This window comes from Hemibagrus wyckioides, linkage group LG10, assembly GCF_019097595.1.
Source record: "Hemibagrus wyckioides isolate EC202008001 linkage group LG10, SWU_Hwy_1.0, whole genome shotgun sequence".
Lineage (NCBI taxonomy): Eukaryota > Metazoa > Chordata > Actinopteri > Siluriformes > Bagridae > Hemibagrus > Hemibagrus wyckioides.
Genome location: NC_080719.1, coordinates 18,963,121 through 18,988,357, shown reverse-complemented (window position 1 = coordinate 18,988,357; position 25,237 = coordinate 18,963,121). Strand labels below are relative to the sequence as shown.

The following is a 25,237-nucleotide window of genomic DNA, read 5'->3' as shown; positions in this document are numbered from 1 at the left end:
GTGGTGCCATAGCAGGTAGCACTGCCGTTGCGGCAGTCTAAGGTCTCCAGTTCAAACCTGAGCTCAGGGTATTGTCATGGTACCAGGTATCCTTCAGGTTCTTCTCCCAAAAAGGTGGATTGGCTATGCTAATTCACTGTGTGTGTAAATGCAAAAGTGTGTGTCCCATTCATATGTTCCTGCCTTTGTGCCCAGTGTTTCCAGGATAGGCACCGGATCCTCCAGGGCAGGGCGGTTGATGAATAAATAATTCACTTATTTTTTTTACACTATGCTCAGGCTGTTTTGTAACAGTTCAAACCCTGCAAGTTGGCGAAGAAGAATTCCAAAGGCTTTTTTTTTTCCAGTTTTACTTTCTTTTACTGAAAAGATGGCCTGCAGTCAGGCTGAGGAAGTTACAGTTGAGGTACCGGGCAAATAAAGGAGACGGCAAGATAACAGGGAGAAAAAGAACAAAAAAAAAACAAAGGAAAGGAAAGCAATTCACAAATGTGTCCAGTTTAAAAAGTCCAATGTTTTCATGAGCTACAGATGGAGGTTTATGTCATAACTCCAGATCACATTTAACGTTCTATCCATTTCATTTCACAGTTCTGTGCCTTCCAGTAGTCTAATTCTTGGCGGACCATCTCTGGCCAGTTTCATATGGACAGTACTCCAGCATTTCACCATCCCATCTTGACTTAATACAATGAGCAGCCATTCTGATGATGTCCATTGGCTTCTGCTGGAAGACTGATAGGGAATTTTGGGCAGAGCTGTGCAACAGGAGCAACTATGCACTATCCCATCTGCTATCCATACAGAGAAAACCTAAAGGAAAAACACACTTAATTTTTTGTACTTGCATCTTCATATTTGATAAATGATTATCAATTTAAAAAAATAAAATGGAATTTCTTACAGCAAATATGTCTCTCGCGCTACGTCTCAGACTCTGGCTCTTGCTCCACACCTGCCATCTGTCGCATGCCTTTGATTGACAGGTACATCTCTTCCTCTGGGTCATAGTAGTAGAACTTTTTCAGATAGGAAATGAGGGGTCTGGAGCAGTAAAGAAAGGAAGGAAGAACATTTTCAGTACAGTGTAAGTAGCACTTGTCAGAGAGAACAGTGTGAAACTGTGAATAAAACAGAGCAGTACTTCGGGAGGGGGAGCTCCTGAATGTGGTCTATGCGGACGAGCTGTCGGATACAGAAGCGGCAAAGGTGCTGCAAGGATTTGACGTTACAGAAGCGGGAGACTGGATACAGGAGCTGCACCGGGGTCGGTGGGAGTCCTGTGAAGCAAAGACAAAACAACCTTTATGATCACCGCTCACCTGCACCATGTTCTCAGGTTACAGGATTTTTCAAGCCTGTGTAAGACCGATTTCACAACGGGATGCTAGAGTAAATTTACCAGGTACACGTGATCGCAGAAAGTACAGGAATTTTCCGTTCTTAGAATGCATGATGGCGCGCTCTATAAACTCCACCACAGAATGGCAGCGGTCCTCAAACTTTGGATGGCACCATAAACTGAAGGTCCCTGAACAAGGAAACAAAATACTCTTTTCTGCATTCATTCATTCTGCATATTGCATATTTTGTGTGGAGCACTTGTGTGTTCTGGTTACCTCTGTAATGCTCCATGCGTGTGTGGTGTGTAACTCCTTGTGAGCGGAAACTCAGGCTGAGTATGTATCGGGGATCTGAACTGTCTCGCACCAGAAATGAACCATCTGGCTTCCCTTTCAGCTTCAATTCGGCGTCCTCCCAGTTCATTGGCCCCCAGTACCAGCCACACTGCAAAAACACAGATATACACCTACGTAACAAGCTATTCTAGTTGAGATTCAAGATTCTTTTATTGTCACTATACTGAGTACAGCAAAATTAGAGCAGTCTTTGCAGTGCAATTCTCATATCATGTGCAAACTATACATCCATTTTAACAAATGAAATAAAAAACAACTGCAGTCAAGGTAATAGTATTAAATAAGGCAATTATTGTGATGATGTATAAGGCATAAATTAGTATGTAAATACTGTTTATAAAGATATAAATAAGTTATTGATATAAGTATGTTATCGTTAAACCACACTGAGATCGCAAAGGAAGAGTACTTCATGCATGATGAGGCACATTAGGACTTTTTCTTGCTATAAGAATTAAGATACATATGAACCTTTATTTCCATTCTTACCCTCTCCAGTTCTCTCAGGCTGGCGGTGAAGCTGCTGGAATCAACTCCCCTCAGAGGACACACATTTGCAGGTGGAGCTACTCTCATTGGAGGTGGAGTCTCAATCGGTGATGGTGCAGAATGAGGGAGCGCTCGGAAGAAAGCATCTACAACCAAAAGGTGCAATGGATCATATATCAAGATTCAAGATGTTATCTTTCTGACATTCATTTAATACCTATATATGGAAACTACCAGGAAACTATCACTATTGAAAGCATTAGTGAACATGATGCATAACGCATAAAGGAGGGTAGTAAGGGTGTTAGTCTTAAAACACAACAGATGTCACTGTGTAGGCACGGGCAAATCACCAGCCTGAACATTAAATATTTGGACTATCAGTTTCTCTTTTGTCATTGTCCAGCAGATGAGGGATTTAATAGGTTGATCAAACTGAATCCTGCTCATAAGTGCCCTCAACCAAGGGCACTTAATGACTATTTTTAACAATAAGATAAATCGTTTTAGCACTAGTCTATAAATCAGCTTAACCAGTTAATTAGCCATCACATCTCTATGGGTTGAATGCAACTAGTTATGTTTTAAGTACGGGTTTTATTCTCAAGCTAGCAACAGCAAATTCATGTGTATTCCTTTTTTTTATCTAGCAGTATGACCAAATCGTGTATCCCAATCCTCATACTTGTCCACTATTCTACAGCATTTTGTAGTATAAATCACATTACGTGTGTTTGATGTTCGAGTGGGAAATGGCTTGTACTTCCACTTAGTAAAAACTTTCAGGGATTCATCTTTAGACCTTTCTAAAATTCATACACTAGACGATAGATTACATAGTGCACAGTGTATAGTAGGTCATTTGGGATGCAGCTTGACAGTTTTTCCTTTCTAGCTAAATGTCTTTGCATTTAAGGTATGAATTCAGGGCACACACATGCATTTCTTCATATAATAAGTAGGTCAGCCGTCATGGCATCTGTAAAGTTTCTGGGCAACCGAATCTGCGTGAACAAGCAGCTTGGCGTACTAGTTTAGGAAAAACGTATTTGTTGTATGTTCGAATGTATTCTATATAGTCAATTATATTATGATCTACTGTATGGCTTTAGACTGAAACAATAATACTAATGCAACACCACTGTAAAACCCCTGGCCATTTTTATACTTAAAGGTCAACTCGAGACCTTAAAATGTGCTTTATCTTTAACCTCATGTACATATTTCCTCTCGCTTTGTGGTTTACAGCTTCTGTGTGTACGTGGGCGAGCATCTCGGTCTCTGTCAGTCCTTTACACCATTTACTATACAGTGCCATCATCTAGCAGAACTCTTGAGATGTTACTCTGACTTTGCTGTTGCTAGGTTAGAGGCTTCGTCCTGACTGTAAGCAGGCTATTGGTCGGTTGGCGCCCGTGTAAATAGGTCAGAGATCCATTATCTGGGTTCTCATGTGGCTGTTTTCTACTCACACAGTGCTTGTGAATAATCTTGAACTATCGTGCATGTTACAACAACAGCCACTGGTTTGGAACCAATGATTAGTGGCATCAAGAGCTTGAGGATGGTGTCATTCTGGTGCCATGCAAAGTTAGCATTAAAATGTGTTAACAATATTAACAATTTTTTCATTTTTAATCTCAAGAGAACCATTTACCAGCAAGAAAGCAAATGGAAACATTTTATATCTCTGATCTTACATGTTATTAATGTCAATGTGGAACTATAATTTTAACCTGACTGATTAGCAAACTTGTACATTACATACTGGTCAGGCTCATAAACCAGCAAATACGTGGGCTGGTTCCTAAAATGCTCCTGAACTGGCACAATATCCGTGAAAAAAGGTGATAGTGCTCACATTTCATCCAAAGACTGATGCACTTCTCATAAAAAACTTATCTAACAATCACCAAACTTCAGCCATGAGTCACTCTTGAAAGAATCCAAATATGTAACGACTTCAAATCAGATTAATCCATGTGGATGGATGTTACAAAATTTGCTTGTCATAACATTTTTACAAAGAGGTGTACACATTTCTAAATACACAAAAATACATGCTGCTTCTTTTAGTATAAGGGAAATAATATCTTTATCATCTTTCTTAATTAAAACAGGCTTGAAAATTTGAAACCACAGTGTAAGTGAGACTGTGTGTCCTTGTTATTTCATCATTAATAACTTGCGCATTAGCATATTTTTTTACACTATGAAATAGAAAGAAGGCATATCCTTATAAATTAAGGCAACACATGCAACAGGAAGCCTGTGTGATGTTTGGCTACTCAATATTCTGCAATCATCTTGACACAACAAGAGACATAAGGTTAGACAGTAGGGGAAGTAAAGTGAAAGGGATGGTTGGAGTCTGCTCTTAGGGGCAAATAGTGTCCAGCACACACACACACACAGCCACCATCACACCCTTACCATTGAGGCTGAGGCTATGCTGGATGGTGGCATGGAGGGGGGGAGGAGGAGGAAGAGGCAGAGGGAGAGACTGCAGGGACGCCCCCATTACATTCACTAGGAAAGGCCCTGGTTGTGGCCCACCTATATCGTCTGGAACAGAGTAGCAAGTATTCAGAAACCAGGAGGAGGCAGTTAAAACATAGGTGTCAAACTCAGGACCCATGTGTCAGACACACTATCACACACCTACTAAACACATCAGAAATTCACACCAGACCTCTAGCATGGGGCAGAGACTACCCACTTTCTGTAAGAACAAGTCAGACCTGTGTCTAAAATGATTCAGAAACCTATTGTATGATGGCCTTTAAAGTTCTTCAGTAATTGGTGGCGCACAAAGACATGACATCTGTATCTTATCATACAGTACATGAGTTCTTCTTAATGTCTTTCATTATATATATATATATATATATATATATATATATATATATTTTTTTTTCTTTTCCTCCTGCCCAATCTTCTTCAGAAAAGCTTTTTCAGAATATGTGTTCAGATGAGACGGATTTGATCTGCGCGAGCCAGATATTAAGAAATGCTGATGTAATATGATGTAAAAATACAGGTAACTTTCTCTCAAGTTGATGTTAGTTATATAACTGTAATGAACATGGTTATATTAAAAAAAAAAATGCAATCCAGAAGCACTAATGATTTTTTGACCCCACACTATATATATTTTTAAATTTTATTTATTTATTTATTTATTTTTTGAATGAGGTTAACCAACTTGGCCTAAGTACAGCCATTAGCCCTTATTATTCTTAATAATAATAATAATAATAATAATAATAATAATAATAATAATAATAATAAATTAATTATTATTATTATTTTATTATTATTTATTTATTTATTTATTTTTATAATTATGCTAATCTAATTTCAGAGCCTTGGCTAAATGTGTTAACCAATAGAACAGATAATGGTATGTTAATAATTTAATAATCTTAAATTATAGCCCTTTAAATGCTCAAATGTATGCTGCTTTGTCCTGGACAGAACTTGAGTTTGACACCTGTGCTTTAAGATGAAGATGACGATGTGATGCAACAAACAAGGGAATTTAATCAAGCATTCTGTTGGTGTTAAGAAAGGAGGGAAGTGAGGAATCAGAGGTTAGGACTAGTGATGGTGAAGGGTGTGAGTTTAAATTGCTGCAAGCCATGTATTGAAAAATGAGTAAACGTATTATTGTAGAAGTACTTGATTATCAGATTCAGTCTGCTTTTTAATCATGTTTTTCTTTTAAATTATATCTACCTAAACAAAAGGTCATGTAAGTGTGATTTTTAAACAGACAGCAAGAAAAAAGTTTGTTACTGCAGTCAAGTTGCTCGGCATAAATAACTGTACATGTAAATGTACACATTATCCACTGGTACTGCCTTTACCTCACAATCTAATGTTAAAAGTACTAAAAGGCATCGTTGGGGAATAACAAAAGATGTTATCAAAGATTTCACTCTTATTTCTTAGTCTCCAGGTTTCTTCACCATTGCTGAAATTATTAATCTTTGATGAATAAATCCATAAAGGCCTCATTGATGCCAATCAAACCCCACATTTATGTGAAACAGTTTTAAATCTATAACACGAACACGAAAGATCAAGGTGTTTACATGAACGTTTTTGTATTCTGATTGTCCCTAATTATTCATATTAGCAGTAGATAAATAAACATAGACACTATTTTCAGTCCTGGAAGAGCCGTGCCCTGTACTTCAACTCTTAATTTGGTGTGTTAGAGAAATAAATAAAAGATTTTACTGTACATGGCAGTGTATTTCAAAGCCAGGATTGGAAAAAATATAGATATTTCACATCAATGTCTTCAAGTGTACTGTATCCAGAATTGAATATTTAGGAAATGAAGATATAGTTCCAGTGTGTAAAAGTACTAAAATATTAAGATTAACTTATAAACACTATTAAAAAAACCTCACAGTCTAACAATTCTAGTGTACAATGTTTCGTTGTGCAAAAGTGAGAACACATGCTGATGTGCACACAAGAGTGGAAATTCCACACAAAACACCTTTCTGAACATCTCATCTTAAAACAAAAATAGGGAAACAGAAAAGACCTTGTCATTATAATGTGTAATTAACCGTAAGATTACATCAGTAAGAACATACTGCCCTTTCAATTAACCACATAATCAACAGAATCTAAAACCTAAAAAACGGTTTTGAAACTTGTTACATCATTTACCCTTGATCTAATCCCGAAAATAGAAATGATATATTTTATCTGTCTGGCTCACAATTTATTCACACAGTAGGACCTCAGACAGACTGGCATAAGAGTTAGGAATTTGAGATACCATGAGTCAGAGCAAAACAAGACAGAAGAAAAGGAATTTTTAAAGAGATTCCTGGAGAGATGGAGGTGAGACAGACATACTGAGAATGTCAACAAAAATGGCAGACAGTATAAAAGATATAAGATAAGCTGAGGGAGAGAGAGTGCAAGAGAGCGCGAGAGAGAGAGAGAGAGAGAGAGAGACAGAATGTAGGCCAGTAAAGGAATGAGATCATGAGAATTGTTATTTGTGTGTGTACCTAGCAGGCTGAGACTTCTGCGTGGAGGTGGAGGAGGGGTTGGTGGATGAGGAGAGTTTCTCCCTCTCTGTGAGATGTCCACATCCACCAGTGACACTGTCTCTCCTGCAAACATGAAACAACAGTTAACACAAACAGTAACCATGTTCATTTATCTTCAGTAACTACTTTATCCTGGTCAGGGTATTGAAAGTATCTAAAAATGTTTATATATAGACATTTTCAGTTCCATTTCATGGCTTTTTCTGTTCTTAGCACCTTACCAGTAAAGACAGATGTGAAAGCAGCTCCAGAGAAGGCACTTTGGGCCCTTGTTAATCCAGGTTGGCTAGTGAAAAACATGATGCAAAGAGTTACTGCACAGTACACATGCTATGTAAAAGTTTAAAAATGGGCATAAATACAGAGAAACTGGTGGCTCTGTTACACTGGCATGGTTTGGGCCCCACTTGTCCATTTAAAAGGGAAGATTAATACAAATGAATGCAAAGTTATTCAGACGTGATCATTGTTATCCTATAAGGAAACATTTCTATCCTGATGGGGGTGGTCTCTTGCAGGATAACAATGTCCACATTCACAGCAATATAGAGCTCAGTGTATGGTTTGAGGAGTATCGAAATGATGGAAATCATATGCTGTGAGCAGATCTCAACCCAAACTCCATTGTAAGTCCATACATTTTCAAGAGAGTGGAGTCTATCTCAAGGGACATGGGGCACAAGGCTGGGGGACAACCTGAACAGGATGCCAACCCATTGCAGGACACAGTCACACACACTCACCCACCCTATGTACTATGGAAACAATACAGACACACCACAGACAATTTAGAGAAAGCAATCAGCCTACAACATATACCTTTCAACTGTGGAGGAAACTAGAGTACTCAGAGGAAACCCACATGGAGAACTCGAAACTCAACACATGCTTGGCTGAAGCAGAATCAAACCCCCAAGTCTAGATGTGTGATGTAACCACTAACCACCGTACTCTCATCACCTCCATCATCATATCAGCAACTGACGAAATATGTTTTGACGAATGATAGGATAATCTTAAAAGAAAGGCTTCTTTAAGGATTTCTTGTATAATTAAGCTTCTTAAAAGGGTTCTGCTTTGAACTTTACTGTTCTACACAAAGCCTTTAAGGTTTTCCTTATGTTGTCTTCTTTTAATCCATCTGTGTATTCTGTTTAAACTAACTAACTACCTACCTACCTAACTAACTAACTAAATAACTCACAAGCTAAATTACTCATGATGCTGTGATCTACACATAGGAAGAGAATAATTCAAAAGTGAATGGTGTAAATTTATGACCATTCAAAATAAGAAAGTTTACACCGAGTCCTACCTGGCTGCGTCCTGCTCCACGGTGCTCGCGCCTGACATGTCCACCAAACTGCCATCTGAAGAAATTGAAAACGTCACCGATGGTCTCTTATCCAGAAGACTATTAGAGCCACTACAGCTTTTAGTTCTGAAAAGTTTGCTCAGACAATTTTTAAGAGACCCCTTTCTGGTCTTTCCTGGAACTTTCAGCGCCTTCTCGGCTCCACCGCGCGAACACGGCGCCCGGGACGCACCGGCGCTTCTCTCTGTCTGCATGGTGGGGCTCGCGCTGTCAGGGCGCACTTCTACGGCGGGCTCTGCGGTTGGTGATGTCGGGAACTGTGGTGAATCTCTGTCAGAGGTGTTGCTTTGAGCCTTAATGGTTAGGGAGCCTCGCAGCAAACAACAAAGCTGCGAATCGCGACATGTCGGTAAGCAGAGACCGCTGGTAACCCCGACCGCCTGGCCTGAGAGAACTGTGGGGAAACATTTGAGTGCGAGCTGGGTCTTCACCTGTGCGCCGTCTTGGGACTCGGGATTGTTCTTCATGCCCAGGCCGTTAACCTCCTCCGAGCCGAGGCCCTCCAGTACGAGCAGAGCATCGCTGGTCTCGGTTGGATCTTCGCCTTGTCTAATTCCGGTCGTCGTGGAGCACGAGCAGTGCTGTAAATCGCTGTCCTTCAGCAAAAAGTCAGGGACCGGGGCGACTCCCAGCTCCCCGAACTGCCTTGCGAGCTCCAAAACAGGCCTATCAGGGAGCCGGAGCTCTCCCTGCCCTCTCATGCTCCATGTAGGGTCTAACACTGCAGTCGGGTTTGACTTGTCAACAATTTGCGGCCAGTCGCGTTTATCCGTAATTATGCGATGCCGGTGGCACAGTTCAGCCCGTTCTGTGTCCGCTGTATTCAGCTTCAGCTGAGGATGCAGCGCCCATGGAGGATGGTATTGATGCTGAGCATCTACAACGCTGAGCGTGTTGTTATTTGTGCTGGCGCTCGACTCGGAAGTATGTGTCGTCTGCTCCTCGAAAGCCCTCGAAGTATGCCTATCGTCCGCATTGTTTTCAGACAACTCATCAGGGTCTCTCGATACATTTCGGAACACCAACAGCTGAGGCCCAATTCTGCCTCTGTGGCTGAGATCGTAAGCGCGGGCCTCGGCGGAGTGAAGCGGAGGAGGGGGAACAGACAGCGAAGCTCTAGTCGCCATACCGCCGGTGTCAGGTGTATCGTTTCCGCTAGACTGCGGAGCTTTGTTTCCTGCTGAGAGGTGACTGAGCCCTACCTGATTCTGCGCGCAGTCCAATTTACCCTTAACGTTTCCGTGGCTCAAGACATCCTGCCCGAATCCAGCCACCACTCCAGTGCCCGACGACAGATTGCCGTTCTCATCGTCCAAGCGGTCCTCCTCGGCCGCAGAGACCAGGCGCATCAAGACAAAATCGGGAGACATATCTTGCCCGGTGTTCATTCTTATTCCTCTGTGCGCGGAAGGAACGAGCGATATCAGCGTTTCACATCGCCCCAGTGTCGAGATCGTTATCGCTGCCTGTAGTGATAATGGAAGCCAATTCCGCTTGCTGTGGTTCACCCGCTCAGCCCCAGAATTAGAAAATAGATGATTTCCGCCGTAGCTTCAACATCCCTGTTAAAAATCTGTACGGGCAGCGCGGATATATACACACAAAAAACACGTTTATGAGTCCACTCAGAAACGACAACGGGTTCTTGGGGGGTCATACATAACGCTTCATTTAACGGAATGCTTGCGCGTCTTGATCACGTTACCGTCTGTTCGGCCCCACCCGCGCGCGCGCGCTCACCCACTTCCGCACGTTCTCTGCGCGAGCTTATCAGCGCCGACGCTCTGCCACTTGGCTCCGGGTTATGGCTCAATCCCGAATAGCTTCATGCTTTCTATATACGTGCACTTCTCAAGTTATGAAATGGTGCCTTCTTCTACACCCTAGTGCACTAAATATGCGCGACTGAGCGATTTGGGATAGAGACTGTGGGCGCTTTCATGTTTTAATGTTTTTTTATAGTCTACCTCCTAATGGTAACATGTCGTGTTGTTGTTGTTGTTGCTGTTCGGCTGTTGTTATTTACGGCTGTAAAAAAAATGTCTGTGAGGGAACAAGATATGTTTGTGAGTTTGCCATTGAGAGACCTGATGGTGCAGGGAGATATTAGTTAAATTGGGACAGTTGTCTTAGTAACAGATTGTTACTAAGCCCTTGCAGTGGAACTGCTTGATAGAAATAGCATGACTTAATTCATGCGACATCACGTGGCGAAGCTCATCCAGGAAGTTGGCCCTAACTTTGCTAGTTTTGTTTTTCATGTGAAATTAGTTCATATCATGCACACGTGATTATGATTTAATACTTTTCAATACGTCCCAAATTACCAAACATGCTTCAGGTTAATTGGGACAGTATGGAAAATAATGGACCCATGAATGGATTCATGAAACACTCCATAACTGTTAAATGTTGCATTAGATTTATTGATCATAGGAAATATTGACCATAACTTGACCTATTTACATGTTTTACCACATGGTACTGTGTTGATATAATTGTAAATATTGATGCCATTTCAAACTCTTTGTTATTTTGTTACTGTATGAATAAGCCTAAGTTGTGATTTGTTAATTCTACTATGAGTAAACAATTAAGCTGTCTATATTGAATATATAACAGAGCTGTAAACTTTGTTAATTTAGTATTCAAATATTATGACAATGAATTTGGAGAAGACACAAGTTTTGAAATTTCATGTACTGATCTCAGGAATAAGTATGTACAAATAAATGGGTTTTGTAATGAGGAATCAGTCAGTATCAAAAGGGTATAAGCTTTCAAAAGGGTATAAGCTTCTTTACAATATGGAATAAACATTTTACTTGTTAAAATGTTAAGTAACCTTAAGATACACTGTATAGTGTTTGTTTTACAGAAAGAAATCTTACACAATGTTGGAATTCAAAAACCATCCGAATTTATACAAATTCATACAAACATTCATTTGTATGTATATATATAGATATAGATGTAGCTTCTAATTAACTTTGTTCTTGTCACCTTCAGATCTTGCTTTAGGTTATATGCCTCCTGCAGTATCCTGGAGAACCAGACGATGTTGCTGTAATCAAACAATTCTCTCTGGAAGGAAAGCAAAACAAACAATGACATTTACACACAGTAATATAGCATGACTACTTCTTGAGTTTGGGGAGAACCATCACATTCTGAAACAAAAAAACAATCCAGTGTTACAATCATGGCAGTATTTCCCTCTGTTATTTAAAGAAACAATTAAAACTCAGTATCAAACAAACACATAAACAAGCACACCAGCCACTGTAAAAGACCAGTCAATCTGTTGAGAATGGTGGATTAATCCAGAGCAGGGTGAAATTCTGCTTCATGCCATAATAATCAGGATTACCTTCCTATGCACTTGCCCACTCACACACATACTGCAACTCTAATATTTATAAATGTATCTGTCTCATCACCCTCACTGCTAAGGGAGATGTGAGTGATAGACAGCATGAGTGAGGGGAAGAGGCTTTGCCGAGGAGTTGAAGATCAAATAGGTGTTGACTCACACAGCATACAGCAAAAAGGGGTGGGAGAAGCGGGATTTTACACTCCTCTCTGCCATACTGTCTGTCTCTGCTTCTTAATTTCTGCTGGATTTATTCAGAATTCTGAGGGTGGACAATAACCAATGGACATTTTTTTATTATATCCGTTGTGGTAAGGTAAATTTCATGTGGGTATACCAATGTAGGAGAGAACCACTGAGAACAGGTGAAGGAGGGTGTAGCCTCTCAAACATCAACTACAACTGCTACAGCATTTCCATTTGTATGCCTGGAAGTAGGAACGTCAAAGACCAGAGATGGTTGAGCAACCCTAGTTCAGCACCGGCTTGGCAGGTTTACGAAGTTTTTATTTCTTTTTTGAAGAAAAATTGCATTGACTGTGGCAGAGAGATGTGCATGTACATGAAGATGAGCTTCACAGACAAACTCCTGATCCTGCTCATTCTTTCTTCTCTGCTCTCTGCCCAGCTAAGCAGTGATTTTGACTCTAGGATGTCTTTCATCCAGGAGCCCACTCCATACACCTCCAATGTAAGCTCTACAGAAGAAGAGGAGCTTGCTGGCAGCAGACAGCCTCCCAGTGTGAGCACAAACCCTCAAGTAGCAGTAGAAGAAGAAGAGCAAGCCTGGTCTGTGCCTGGAAATTACCTATATACCAGTGACGCCTCTCTTCTGAGTTCCTCAAGATGCCGTAATTCTTTCCAGTTGACTGCACAGCCTGGTGCTATACCACAAGACATCAAAGCCCACCTCTATGAGCCTTCAGTATCCTTGACCAACACTGTGAACTTCCTCAATCTTATTTTTCAGGCAAGTGAACTGAGGGAGACAAGCGTAAGGGAGGACATAGAGTGGTACCATGCGCTGATCCGGTCCATGCTTGTTGGTGAAAGGCCTGGCCTATTAAGAAATGCTCTGCTAAGCTTTGATGCTGATCCTACAGCACCTCAACCACAGCTGGTGCTCTGGGCCTCCAAGGGCTCATCTCTGGACATCTACCTACAGGACCTCACTATGGCCTGGGAAAAACTTCACTTATTGCCCCATGGCTTTAATCAGACCTTACTGAAGTCCAACAGCCCATTCTTTCCTGGCCTGTCTAAACAGGTCCTGCTGAATGACCTCAGCACCTTGGACACACCCAAGTGGGCACATGGGGGCACCTATGTATCTAACCGCAGTGGACTGCAGTGGGGGGAGGCCCCATTCTTGGAGTGTAAGGAAGGGCGCTACCTGCCTGGGTGGCTGCTTACACTTTCTATGCCTTTTTATGGGCTGAAGCCAGACCTCAGTCCTGAGTTCAGGTCAGTCAAGGTTCTGTCAGTTTTCTAAGACCCCACACTATCATCTCATACCCTTAAATACTCTTTAGCTTGGCTGTCTTCTGTGGAACTCTTTAAAGTTTTTATGTGGAACCCTACAGCAGTATTTCCTCATCAGAAAGGGTTGCAAATAGCACTTCTTTAGACTGCTGAGAACAGTTAGCTGTCTGTAAAACCATTGAAAGCTTTTGTATGGTGTTGGTCTTAAGATATTAAATGAACCAGAGATGCTGAAAAAAGTTATAGAAATGTCTGTAGAACACATCACCATGACCAAAACATACAGTCTTTTAAATTCTTACATAAACATAACATCAACATAATTAACTCTTAGAATCTTTCACACCGGCAGTTTAGTCTGAAACAGAGCATAGCTAGGACCAGGAAGTGCACCGTGGTACTAAACCCGAGACTTCGTGTAGGAGTTTGGTTGCACTGCCATAATTCTCTTGAATGTAAACTCAGGTCTGCACTTATTCAGGAAGTAAAGCAACCTGCAAGTGTGTTTCAGCTGATGAGATCATTAGATTCGAAACACACATGTACCATGAGTAGCAGGAAGAAGAGGCCTTTCTGCACATAACAGCACCAAAATAAAAAATAAATAAAAATGGTGAGATGCGTTGTGTTATCCATGCATGTTTTTAATAATGTAAGAAGAACACAAATGCACCAGGGTTCGACAGAATCAAGTGAGTCTGAAACCACACCCATGCTGCAAAAATCCCACTCAGATTCAGACTACAGCAAATGTGCCCAGTGTGAAAACCTTCTGAATTTCCCAGAACAAACGTTTCCCTTCCTTCAGTGGTATATTACATCCTCCCAACATATCTATCAATTAAAGGCATAACCTGACCTCACAATAAACTCCAGTCTTTCTGTCTTACGGGTTCTGTTGGTAGAGGTGTGATCCGTGTAGATGTGAATATCCAGGACTTTGATGTAAACCAGTGTGCCGCTGGGGATTTCTGGTTTGCTGACACACATCAGTGTAACCGTACCAGCATGGAGGTAAATTTCTTTGCAATCACCAATCAATGCAATTAACACTTATATAGTCGATTTAAATAGGTTCAGTGGCGTAGGGGAGGGACACAGTCGTGTATGATGCAAAAACAGTATTTTAATTAGCATGCAGCTAGATTGTAATTATTAGGGAAAATCTACTGTATAAATGTCCAGTTTACAATTTGAGGCCATGTAGTTTTTCCTAGACGGCATAATGTCTATAGTAGCTCGAGTATTCAGCAAAGGCAACAGTGAATTGATTTCATTTTCCACAATATTTTTTTATTTCACACATCTCCAATAGTTTATTAGGTTTTAGTTATAACTCGCTTTTTCAAGTAGGTAGATATGTTAAGCATGCACAGGAGTATAATATATGCATTCTTGTAAGCATTTTTAATTACAGCAGCTATAGAGCAGAGCGTATAACCTCATGTTACTGTAAGTGTTATGTTTAATATGTCCTTGATGCTTTCCTAGAGTTGCTCACTAATTTTCCTCGTATTGTGTATGATGATGGTAAAATATCTCTTAAGACAGTATGTGAAGGTTTACATTTTTATAAGCGATAGTTTGTAATAGCTTCTGTTCACATTTCAAATGAGTATATCAATAATAATAATAATAATAATAATAATAATAATAATAATAATAATAATAATAATAATAATAATAATAATAATAATAATAATAATAATAATGTTGGGATTTCTGAGTAACCAGGAAACCCATTCTTACCGGCAACCTTAACCTAATTGTGTTCTGTATAACATTTTCACTCAGACTATCTGGGTTTGCTTTTGGTTTCTTTCTACAGCATGACATTTTTTCCTCTCATCAGTTGCTCTTTCACTCTTTTGCTCCCAGGCTCTCTCTCATAACCCCCCATCTGTCTGTCTCTCTCAGGCCTTCTATTTAAAGAGCTTTGTACTGGGTGGTACAGGGATAATCTGGGGGATTTAATCCAGCATAAATCCAGTGATGTCAATATCCTTTTCCTTAACACACGTCTCCACAGGGAAAAAAAAGTTAACAATTAAAATTCCCAGAGCAATCCTGTATAATAGTGTCATACATATTTTGTGTTTGGACAACACAATGGATTTAAAATGGATCTTAATTAAGATTATGAAGTTACAATTCAGCGTTTAAAAGGATTTGACCTACAAAAGATAAACCATATAGAAAATACAACCATTTTACATAATCATCATATCATACAGTTCTATTAAGATTGAATTGTACTGTATGTATGATCACAACTAGTTTAATGGGATTATAGTGTATCGGGTACTGTCTTTCTCTATACCAATGATTTCGTAAGCTTTTTAACCACCTCTTATCACCATGACCAGTCTGTTCTATGATGGAGAAAATGGCATTTTCAACAATAACTCTGCATTAAACATACAGCATTTCATCCCTGTAAATAATAATCCCAGAGTTTTATGGATTTTTTTATGAAACTTAATTGTATGTGAGTTGGCGGTTAGAGTTTCCTTAAAAAAAAAACCTTTTACACAGGCATTAGCTATCCATTTAGATTAAAACAGCTTTTATGAGGGCCTTTCAACGATGATGAGTCTGAGAGATGAGAATCTGCTTATGTAATTACAGCAGAGCACTCTCTCTCTCTCTCTCTCTCTCTCTTGCTCTCTCTCTCTCTCTCTCTCTCTATCTCACACACACACACACACACATATATACACTCATATATTTTGATTGTGAAAGCAGTTGTTGACTATTTTTATTTTCTATTAAAACAGGACACAAGTGTTGAATAGCAGATTGTAATGTAGTTATATGGGAAGACAACATGAACCTCCTGAACTGAAATCCGGTAAAGTGAAAAGAAAAGAAAATTGGCTTATGTCTGTTTTCGATAAGGCGCATATATTTTCAACTTGATCAAAGCTTGACTTAAGGAAATCATGTATAGTTAACAAGGTTTTAGATATTTCAAGGCAGATCAACTGCCTTTTCAACCACACTTGTTAAGAAATCTTACCAAACGTCATCTAGGCAAGATTACAAAACAACTAAAAGCATTTGTTTTGGTGAAATATATTTATTAGTCAATGGTCAAATGAAATTATAGGCAAAAAAAACCCTAATAAAAAGCTTTGACTAATGCCTATTTTACCAGAATCCAGCTATAGTGATGTTTGTTTTAGATACAGTGGATTATGGTTCTCTTACCATCTCGCTGTCTCTCTTGTCTCTCCTGTACCCAGTGTGAGCCAATACCTAGGCAGGGGTTTCGTCTTGGTCAGTACTGCTGCCGATGTAAAGAGGGATACTACAGCTTGCCAGCGGTCACAGATGACCAATGTACGGCCTTTTGTCTGAACAATACAGGATCAAATGTAGAACAATTTTTAAACATTAATAAAAGTAACCAAATATTCTGCGGGTTCTCCGGTTCTCACTCTGGTGTACTCTGTGATTCTATAGTGAACGATGGTTCCCAGGGCTGTTACCCAGTGATGCCAGTGTGTGTGCCCTGCTGGCCAGGTTGTAAGCGGTGTCAGGATGGTTCCCCATGCTGGGTTCAGGAGGACTGGCACCTGAGAGCGGTGCTGCTAACAGTGCACGGCTTCTTCATGGCACTAGTGCTTATCAGCATGCTGAGAGTGTATCAATGCCGGAGGACAAGAGTGAGTGATCCGTCGCTCTTTCCCAAACCACATGAAAGCAAAAATTATCATTTAAATACATAGGTTTGCTTTCACTAGTTGTAACACTATATGACTAAAGGTACATGGACTCCAGAACATCAAACTGATGTGTGGTTTTTGCCACAAATTTGGAAGCACACAATTGTCTAGAATGTCTCTGTATGCTGTAACATTCACTGGAACAAAGTCCAGCCCTGTGATGGACTGGCGACCTGTCCAGGGTGTACCCCTGATTTTTGCCCAGTGTGTGTTGGGATAGGATCCAGCACATCCCCATGACCCTAATTAGGAATGAAGTGGGTATATAAAATAGATGGATGGATGGATGGATGGAACAAAGAGACTCAAACTTGTTCCAGTATTCAGGTGTTTTTGGACACCTGACATGTGAATTTTGAAGATCCTTTTCAGATTTTTTTCTCTCATTGCTGTTATAATAACCTCCACACCCCTGGAAAGTCCTTCCACTAGGTTTTGGAGCATGACTTCCTCTTAGTTCTACAGTATACACAGGTATTCTAGACAATTCTGTGCCTCTAGTTTTGGGCACCAGTTTGTGGAAGGCCTTTAGGTGATGTGGTGATGGTGTGATGCTCAGGTGTCCACATACTTACGTTTATTGTATGTTCTGTACTGTTTCATGACAATCTACAGATTAGTAATTAGTAGTTCACAAACTACATTTATTTGTATTAAATGTGAAAGGGATCGTATGAATTTCATTTATTCTAATGTTTTTTTGCCTCAAAAAAACTGTTAATTTTCTTGCCCAGTCTTTTATCCGACAGACGTTTACTTTTTATTATAGAAAACTCTTTGCCTTTATGTCGATTTATGCATGTAGATATTTTTAACCCCACTTTCCTATGAATTATGCATCATATAAATTATCGTTTTTATTTTCTCACTCCTTTTAAACTGCAGCCGATTCGAACATCTGGTCTCCTGTTGCTGGAGATTATTCTCTTTGGGTCTCTGCTCCTTTACTTTCCTGTGAGTCTGCTAATAGAAACTTACTGTCAGATGATAGCATGAGGCATAATTTGCAGATTCAGAATGAAATAAATTACTCAACATTTTTTCTTGCATTGATTGTAATGGTGATATTCCATCACCTCAGTTTACTTTAATTATGCGCTGTGTTTATTCATATTATGAATAATTTAAATTGTAATTTTATTATTGAAAATAAAGCTTGAGGATAAGCTGGACATGGATAAAATACTACAGAAATTGTGTTTTTAATATGACTTTAATCATAATAAAAAACTTATATAGCAAATATACCATAGAACCATATCATTCTCTGTGCAAATATTAAAACTGGAATTAGATATTAACTTCACTTTTTTGTCTAGAAAAGCAGTTTTTCCAGTTAAGTCAACATTCTTGGTAAACTTTGTATCTATGTTTCGCTTTATAGGTTTTGATAATATATTTCAAACCCAGCACATTTCGCTGTATCCTGCTGCGTTGGGTCCGCTTGCTTGGCTTTGCCGTTGTTTACGGCACCATCACGCTGAAAATGTACAGGTCTGTATCGCTAACCTGATCATCATTCCATCCATCTGAATAATAGCAGGGTAGACTAGAGGAAGACGTCTGTAAAGTTATTGAATGGACCTTGATGTTGAGTCAAACTAAATTTAAGTTTTTTGTTGCTCAGAGAAAATTTTGGATTCATTTGTGGTCTTAGATCGTAGTAGTAATCTATCCATTTGTGGCTGTTGTATATTTTCTCTGATGGACTTCATATTTATCAAGTAAGAAAATCTACATCCTCTTCTTAACCTCATATTCTGTCACAAACACACATGGTAACAGACCTGGCAGGATCGTTAATATAATTTCAGAAGCATTATCAAAGAATATACTGGATGATGTTAATGATACAGTGGCAATCCAAAAATATTCGGACACACAAATGTATTAATGTTACTGGTTTGGAAACATTTCAAATGCTTGGTTGCACAACAAGCACCCTTTGGATTGGTCGTCACTATTAATCCATAGTTAATGTGATAAACTACACCAGGTCTTTAGTCTGCTAGGGAAGCCTATGGACTTGAAGGTAACTGACTACATATGTGCACTAAATTATTTTGAGGTTAAAAGTAATTCCAAAAATGACAAAGAGGTTTCGAGAAAAGTTCTAGCATCAACTGTCTGCACACCAAAATCCACTCTATTTGGTGAATCAATAAAACATGTAAAAAAGTTCAAAGATGAAGGACTTAGAAGCACCACCAGGAGACTGGGCAGGATAACTGTGTAAACATTAAGAAAAACAGACAAGAAGTCACAGCAAGGATCATTTCATCATCAGTAAGAGTGACCAGATACAACTAGAGCACAGACTATTTAAAACAGGATCAATGAGCATGGGTACAGAGCTAGAGTAATGTGGTGGGAACCATTTAAGAACAAACAGAGAAAGACTTCTGGAGAACTGTCTTATTCTTCTTGCTCTATGGGCACTGAAAAGCACAGAGGTGTCTGGAGCTGTTTTTCCTACAGTGGATTTGGTGGTCTTGTGTTCATGGATGGCATACAGAAGTGTAAAGATGTATTTTAAATGCAAACATGTGGAAATGATTGAAGACTTTCCAGATGTCTGACCTAAACCCTTTTTCAGTGGAGAAGAAATTGTTGATTATCGATGTTTTACCTTGGAAACGTCCACCACTGTTACAGAAATTGTCGGAGACCTTGTCAAGAAGTTCTGTGAAACAAAGAATGACAAACTAAATAACTAAAACACTGCAACTCTGATCTTTAATGAAGCCCCAATTAAGTGCCCAGTTACAGTTTTGTCCATTTCTGACCAGTATATCTATTTTTTTTAAACATTTGGGAAAGGTTTTGTTTGAAAAGTGTGCTTATGATATCTTTCCTTCAAATAAATGCTACTTATTTTGAGATGTCTATCATAAGTTTGACAAGTAATGACAGCTATCTTCCACCTCCACAGACTTCTGAATGTATTTCTTTCATGCACCGCCCAGAGAGTCCCGTACATGACCAGTACCAGTGTGCTCAGGATGCTGGGAGTGATGGTACTCACAGTGAAATGGTTTTTGTGTGCTTGGACTGTGGGGGTCCTTCAAAACCAGGATCGCAACATCCCTCTGCTGATTACATTAACCACCGCAGATGGGCAGAGTTTCAGGGTGTGCGATTTGGACCGGTGGGATTACATGATGGCTGTGGGTAGGTGAAATCTGGATTATGCCCAGTGAAGCCTTTCATATCATGATATTCTTTTTATTTTTATACATACCTGAGTCACGTAGAAGATCATGAATTTTTAATGAGAATAATTAGGACTTTGTTAGAAGATGGGTTTCAACAGCAGTAAAGTTAATTAATTAATTAACTTTACTTACTTTATTTATTTATTTTATTTATTTATTTTTTAACAAAAGCTTCATTTAAAATAATCATTTATAAGAATTGTAATGGCTTAAATATGGGAAATAACATCAATTAATGCTTAATTATGAAGGTCCGTGTGTTTTGCATTTTAATTCATTCTTCTTTCTGAAATAGAAAATATTTAAGTATATTTGAATCACCCAAATTTTATGTCTGCATTTTTATTATATATTTAAAGCAAGCAGATAGCCTTCTTGTGCTTCTGGGTCATATTTGGAATCATAAATATTAGATTTTTAGACTGTGTGGTTTAAAAAAAAAACAGTAGAAACTAGCGATTAAAAGGAGTCAAGGTTTAATTTTATAGAATAATGTTATGAAAAAAATCATTGTGAATGAATAATAGAATGAATAAAAGATTAAATGAATAAATGAGTGGAGTATACACAGACCCGTCACTTTTCTCTGGTTCTCAGCCGAGCTGCTGTTCTTGTGCTGGGGAAGCTCCCTAGGCAGTGCGGTGAAGTCTGTGCCCTCTGCCTTCCACGAGCCTCGCTACATGGGCATCGCCATCCACAACGAACTGCTTTTCTCCACCGTGTTTCATCTGCTCAGGTGACGTCTCAAGGTCATGCTGATGTGCTCAATCAACAAAGCCAAGCAAATATAGCAAGTATGACATATTACTTGAATTGTGTCGTGTATTTCTTCCACTCTCAGGTTCATAAAGCCATCTCTACACCCTGACTGGATGCTCTTGCTGTTCTTTTTCCACATACATGTCACAATCAGTGTAACACTTGGCCTGCTTTTCTTTCCTAAGGTACATCCTATTGAAGGAAACCTTCTAATTATGTTCAAATGCCACAGATTATGGTACTTGTTATGATGTTTGAAGTAAAATCAAGATCAGTTCAATGTAATTACAGTTCCTTCACATATCTCAGTTCATAAAAGAGGATATTGCTTCAGAGATGTATGAGGATGAAGTGGACCTACGGCGTTCATGTTTACATCTGAATAATAGTTTTACATCTGCCTGCTGGAGTGACCACAACCTGGACCCTGATGACATTCGGGTAAATGTCCTTGACCCTAAAACCTAAAACCATGCCCAATATCCAAATTATTATGTATATAATTAGAATATACTTATATAATATACTTACAATTTCTCAAAGTGTTACTCTGTGCCCCATTTTAGCATAGTATACAGGTTGAAATAAATCAATGTCTGTGTGATAGGATGCATTATAAACCCATTTAAGCAACATCAGTTCATCTGTATAATAGCTAAAGCTTGACCTTTTCTTTCTCTTTCTTTAATTTCTACCCCTTCTTTGTTTTTCAATTATTTATTATGTTTTATTTGTTCTACTACAACCGTGAAAGTCTGTGTCTCTCTACTTCTAACTGAACATGTTCTATCTTTGGCATTAGGGTGAGCTGAAGAAACTTTATGCTCAGTTGGAAGTCCATAAGACCAAGAAAATGGAAAAGAAGAACCCACACCTGCAGAAAAAGCGCAGCTCTCGCATCCTGCTTGGCCGATCCCTTATTAGGCGGATAGCTGAGATCCCAGAAAGCATGAGTCGGCAGGGTAGCCGTAAAGATAAGGACACTTCAGGAGCTGGAGGACCACAAAAAGGATCTGGCCTGGCAACTTCTGAAAGCACCCGTGTCATTATGAGGAATGAGACAGCAAAGCTGCCATCACCAGAGGTACAAAAGTGTGTGGCACTGAAGGATACCTCACTGATAAATCCTTCACTGAAAAGCTGTATGACCAAAAGGGCCTCGGAGACGGAGTCCATCGACACAGCACCACTTTTCTGCAAGTCGGTCAGTGCTCAAAACCTAGCCGTAGACAACAACTTTCTACACCCCCTGCCCACCCGGGTTCAGAAATCATTTAGTTTTACAGAAAAGCACAAGGATCATTATCCTCTTTCTTCTACTAAGAGCATGGTGGACACATCAGATGTTTTTAAAACAAGCCCAAAAGACTGTTCGTTGGACAAGGCTGAGGTTAAAAAACAGCCCACAGACTCAAACATGTCAAACCAAAAACAAGTCTCTGAGCAAGAAACCCTAACATCAAAGGTTTCATCACCTCCTTCACTACTATATGTTTGCCCTTGGGAATTTGCCCCTTCCTTGCCTTCTACTGTGGCAAAGGGTGAGAGCGTTCTAGATTCAGATGTTGAATCTTCAAGACCAAAACCCCCAATCTCCTCAAGTGCTCCAGGATCACCATATATATTTGCCAAGCCAATGGCCCGCTGTGGTTTCTCTTTCCATTCTGCTACCCAGACCGTCCTTTTAGCAAGGGGCTTGGTGGCTAAAAAAGGGAATGGCAGTAAGTATAGCGGTAAAAATGAACTTAATAAAGAAGAGGGTACATCACAACAAACAAGATCAATGACTCTAAGCAGTGCAATAAAGTCAGTGAAAAAGACACCAGAAACACCAATACCGTCTATGACTTATGATTCAAAACCTTGCCTTGTGAAACAGGCAGCAATAAGAGAATCACCAGAGAGGAACTCCACATGCAATATCCCACCACATATCCACCTGTGGGAGTCAGAGGACATGCCGTATGAAAATATAATACATAGTCAAAACAGTGGCAAGTGCAGACTGTGTCCAACTTCTTCTTTGTCTGTTCCAAGATCAACAGTGTATCGATGGGATGTTCCAAACAAAACTTTTCAACAAAGCAGCGATGCTGATATTTGCCCCTGGGAAGTAAAGCAGCAAGATCATTTACAACCCAAAGATTTTTATGCTGATGATGGTTTGAATTGTGAAGCAGACAGCAAGCAAATGCAAATAACAACAGGGGATGAGGGAATTTATCCATGGGGATCCCTAGGAGAGGCATCAAGAGTCAGTAATAGGTCCAGGAACAGAACTGAGCAACATCACAGCCATACCGAGGCAGAAGTGTTCCCTTGCAATGTTATACAAGATTCTGCCAAATCAGTTTCTGAGGCAACAAAACCAACCGAGAGAGTTATTTATGTTAATGCTCATCCAGACACAAAGAAGCAGAGTCTGGGGAAACAAGAGATACTCCGAACTGACGTCTGTCCATGGGAAACGAGTGACACGTGTACAAATCCAGAGATAATGTGTGTTGATGTATATCCCTGGAAATTAGATGCCATGTTAGAAAAATGCTCAGAAACAATAAGGGGAATTGATTCAAAAAGTTTAACTACGCCTAGTCCAAGGCATCTCTTAACAAAACAGATTACCACTACTGCGGCTATGGATATATGCCCATGGGATTTTCCTGAGGGATTTTCCTGCCAATGGAAATCAGAGAAAACAGATGCTGAGAAACCAAGAGCTGATGTTAAGAAAACTACAGCAACGCCAGATCCACTGACTAAACAGGTGATAAGCACAGCAGAAACTTGTCCATGGGATTTCCCTGAGGCACCACCTATTGAGAAAGAAGTCTATCTACTGGAGTCAGGGGAAACATCTCTGCAACCAAAACAAGAAAAAGAAGACATGGGATTGCCTTCACAAGTATCCACAACGAACAAAACAGATAGTCGTTCCCAGGAAGCGGAGGCGTCTGAGAGGTCGGAAGGTATTAACATAACAAAGGGGGCAGATGCTTCAGTCCTACAAAAAGAAAGCATGCATGCCAAAATCTGTCTTTGGGAAAACATTAGGCTGGAGAGTGTACAGCCAGTGAAATCACCACAAAAACAAATAACTCCACATGTTAATGTAGAGCCATTAAATACAGGTGAGCCTGAGAAGCAAATCCAAAAAATCCAAGCTGTTTATTCTGATATTTGTCCATGGGAAACAGAACAGTCTTTAAAAGCAACTCAAAGTCAAAATAACCTTCAAGCACAGGAACTGGAGGTCTCAGGAACATCCACAATGCAAGCAAGTGTCTGTATAGATATTTCTGACCCGGCAAGTACAAAGAACAGCATCAGTTATAAGACAGAAGAAGATACCAGTGCACATGCTGCACAAGGGGCGAGGGCTAATCGGCCTCTCACTCGATGTGATGCATTGTGTCCATGGGAAATGAAAGCATCTAGTACTGAGCATGCTAACTCAGATATCTTCACATGGGAAGAACCCATAGCAGAAGAAGAAAGTGATGCAGAAACAGCAGCAGAGGCCTTTATTTTCCCACCTGACTTATAAACTCCAAGCTGAGGTGGATGTGTGATTTGTTCTAGTTTTAGAAATGTAAAACCATGTTTTAAAACCCCTGTCAAACTCGCTCAAATCCTTATGCTTGCCCATTTTTCCTGCTTCTAACACATCAACTTTGAGGACAAAATGTTCACTTCCTGCCTAAAATTTCCCACCCTCTAACAGGTGCCATGATGAGGAGATAATCAGTCTTATTCACGTCACCTGTCAGTGATCATAATGCTATGCCTGATTGGTGCTGTGTCTTGTGCACAGGGGTGTTGTCAGGCTGGAACAGTGTTTGAGCCTCTTAATTCCACTGATGGGAAACTGTAATGCTGCCACATACAAAGACACAAAATTGTATAGACACTCTATACAATTTTGTGCTTCTGACTTTTTAGGGAAGACCCACATACAGGTGTGATGGTAAGACGTCCATAAACATTCGGCCATATAGCGTACCTCCCATGTTGCATCACCAGATGTCAATTTCA

The 25,237-nt window shown here is 39.8% G+C and overlaps 2 protein-coding genes across 3 annotated transcripts; one reads left to right on the top strand and one right to left on the bottom strand.

Moving 5' to 3' along the window:
- Window positions 1-347: 347 nt before the first annotated feature.
- socs7 (suppressor of cytokine signaling 7) lies at window positions 348-10,367 on the bottom strand. 2 transcript variants are annotated; one of them, XM_058400914.1, is made up of 10 exons: window positions 8,586-10,367; window positions 7,492-7,556; window positions 7,229-7,333; window positions 4,623-4,754; window positions 2,190-2,335; window positions 1,620-1,788; window positions 1,403-1,531; window positions 1,145-1,280; window positions 905-1,044; window positions 348-813 (listed from the first exon to the last, which is right to left on the bottom strand). In XM_058400914.1, exons 1-9 carry the CDS (start codon window positions 10,031-10,033, stop codon window positions 924-926), a joined length of 2,451 nt encoding a protein of 816 aa, XP_058256897.1. In that variant the 5' UTR covers window positions 10,034-10,367; the 3' UTR covers window positions 348-813; window positions 905-923. The 2 variants fall into 2 exon arrangements, with proteins under 2 accessions (XP_058256897.1, XP_058256898.1); XM_058400915.1 differs by lacking the exon at window positions 4,623-4,754 and having other exon boundaries at window positions 349-813.
- A 2,071-nt stretch (window positions 10,368-12,438) lies between these two features.
- On the top strand, window positions 12,439-24,749 carry gpr179 (G protein-coupled receptor 179). Its single transcript, XM_058401360.1, has 11 exons — window positions 12,439-13,482; window positions 14,406-14,514; window positions 16,746-16,842; window positions 16,966-17,168; window positions 18,114-18,182; window positions 18,613-18,722; window positions 20,161-20,399; window positions 21,041-21,179; window positions 21,285-21,387; window positions 21,494-21,643; window positions 22,005-24,749. Exons 1-11 carry the CDS (start codon window positions 12,443-12,445, stop codon window positions 24,747-24,749), a joined length of 5,004 nt encoding a protein of 1,667 aa, XP_058257343.1. The 5' UTR covers window positions 12,439-12,442.
- Window positions 24,750-25,237: the final 488 nt, after the last annotated feature.

What these genes read in the sequence shown, in the direction of transcription:
- socs7 (XM_058400914.1), bottom strand. Translation starts at nt 10,033, where the DNA reads ATGAACACCGGGCAAGATATGTCTCCCGATTTTGTCTTGATGCGCCTG. An exon ending in TTTCACATCTGTCTTTACTG is followed by an intron (nt 7,334 to 7,491) that starts GTAAGGTGCTAA and finishes TCATGTTTGCAG; the next exon opens with GAGAGACAGTGTCACTGGTG. An exon ending in CAGGAGCTCCCCCTCCCGAA is followed by an intron (nt 1,045 to 1,144) that starts GTACTGCTCTGT and finishes TTACTGCTCCAG; the next exon opens with ACCCCTCATTTCCTATCTGA.
- gpr179 (XM_058401360.1), top strand. Translation starts at nt 12,443, where the DNA reads ATGCCTGGAAGTAGGAACGTCAAAGACCAGAGATGGTTGAGCAACCCT. An exon ending in AGCGGTCACAGATGACCAAT is followed by an intron (nt 16,843 to 16,965) that starts GTACGGCCTTTT and finishes GTGATTCTATAG; the next exon opens with TGAACGATGGTTCCCAGGGC. An exon ending in ATCAATGCCGGAGGACAAGA is followed by an intron (nt 17,169 to 18,113) that starts GTGAGTGATCCG and finishes TTTAAACTGCAG; the next exon opens with CCGATTCGAACATCTGGTCT.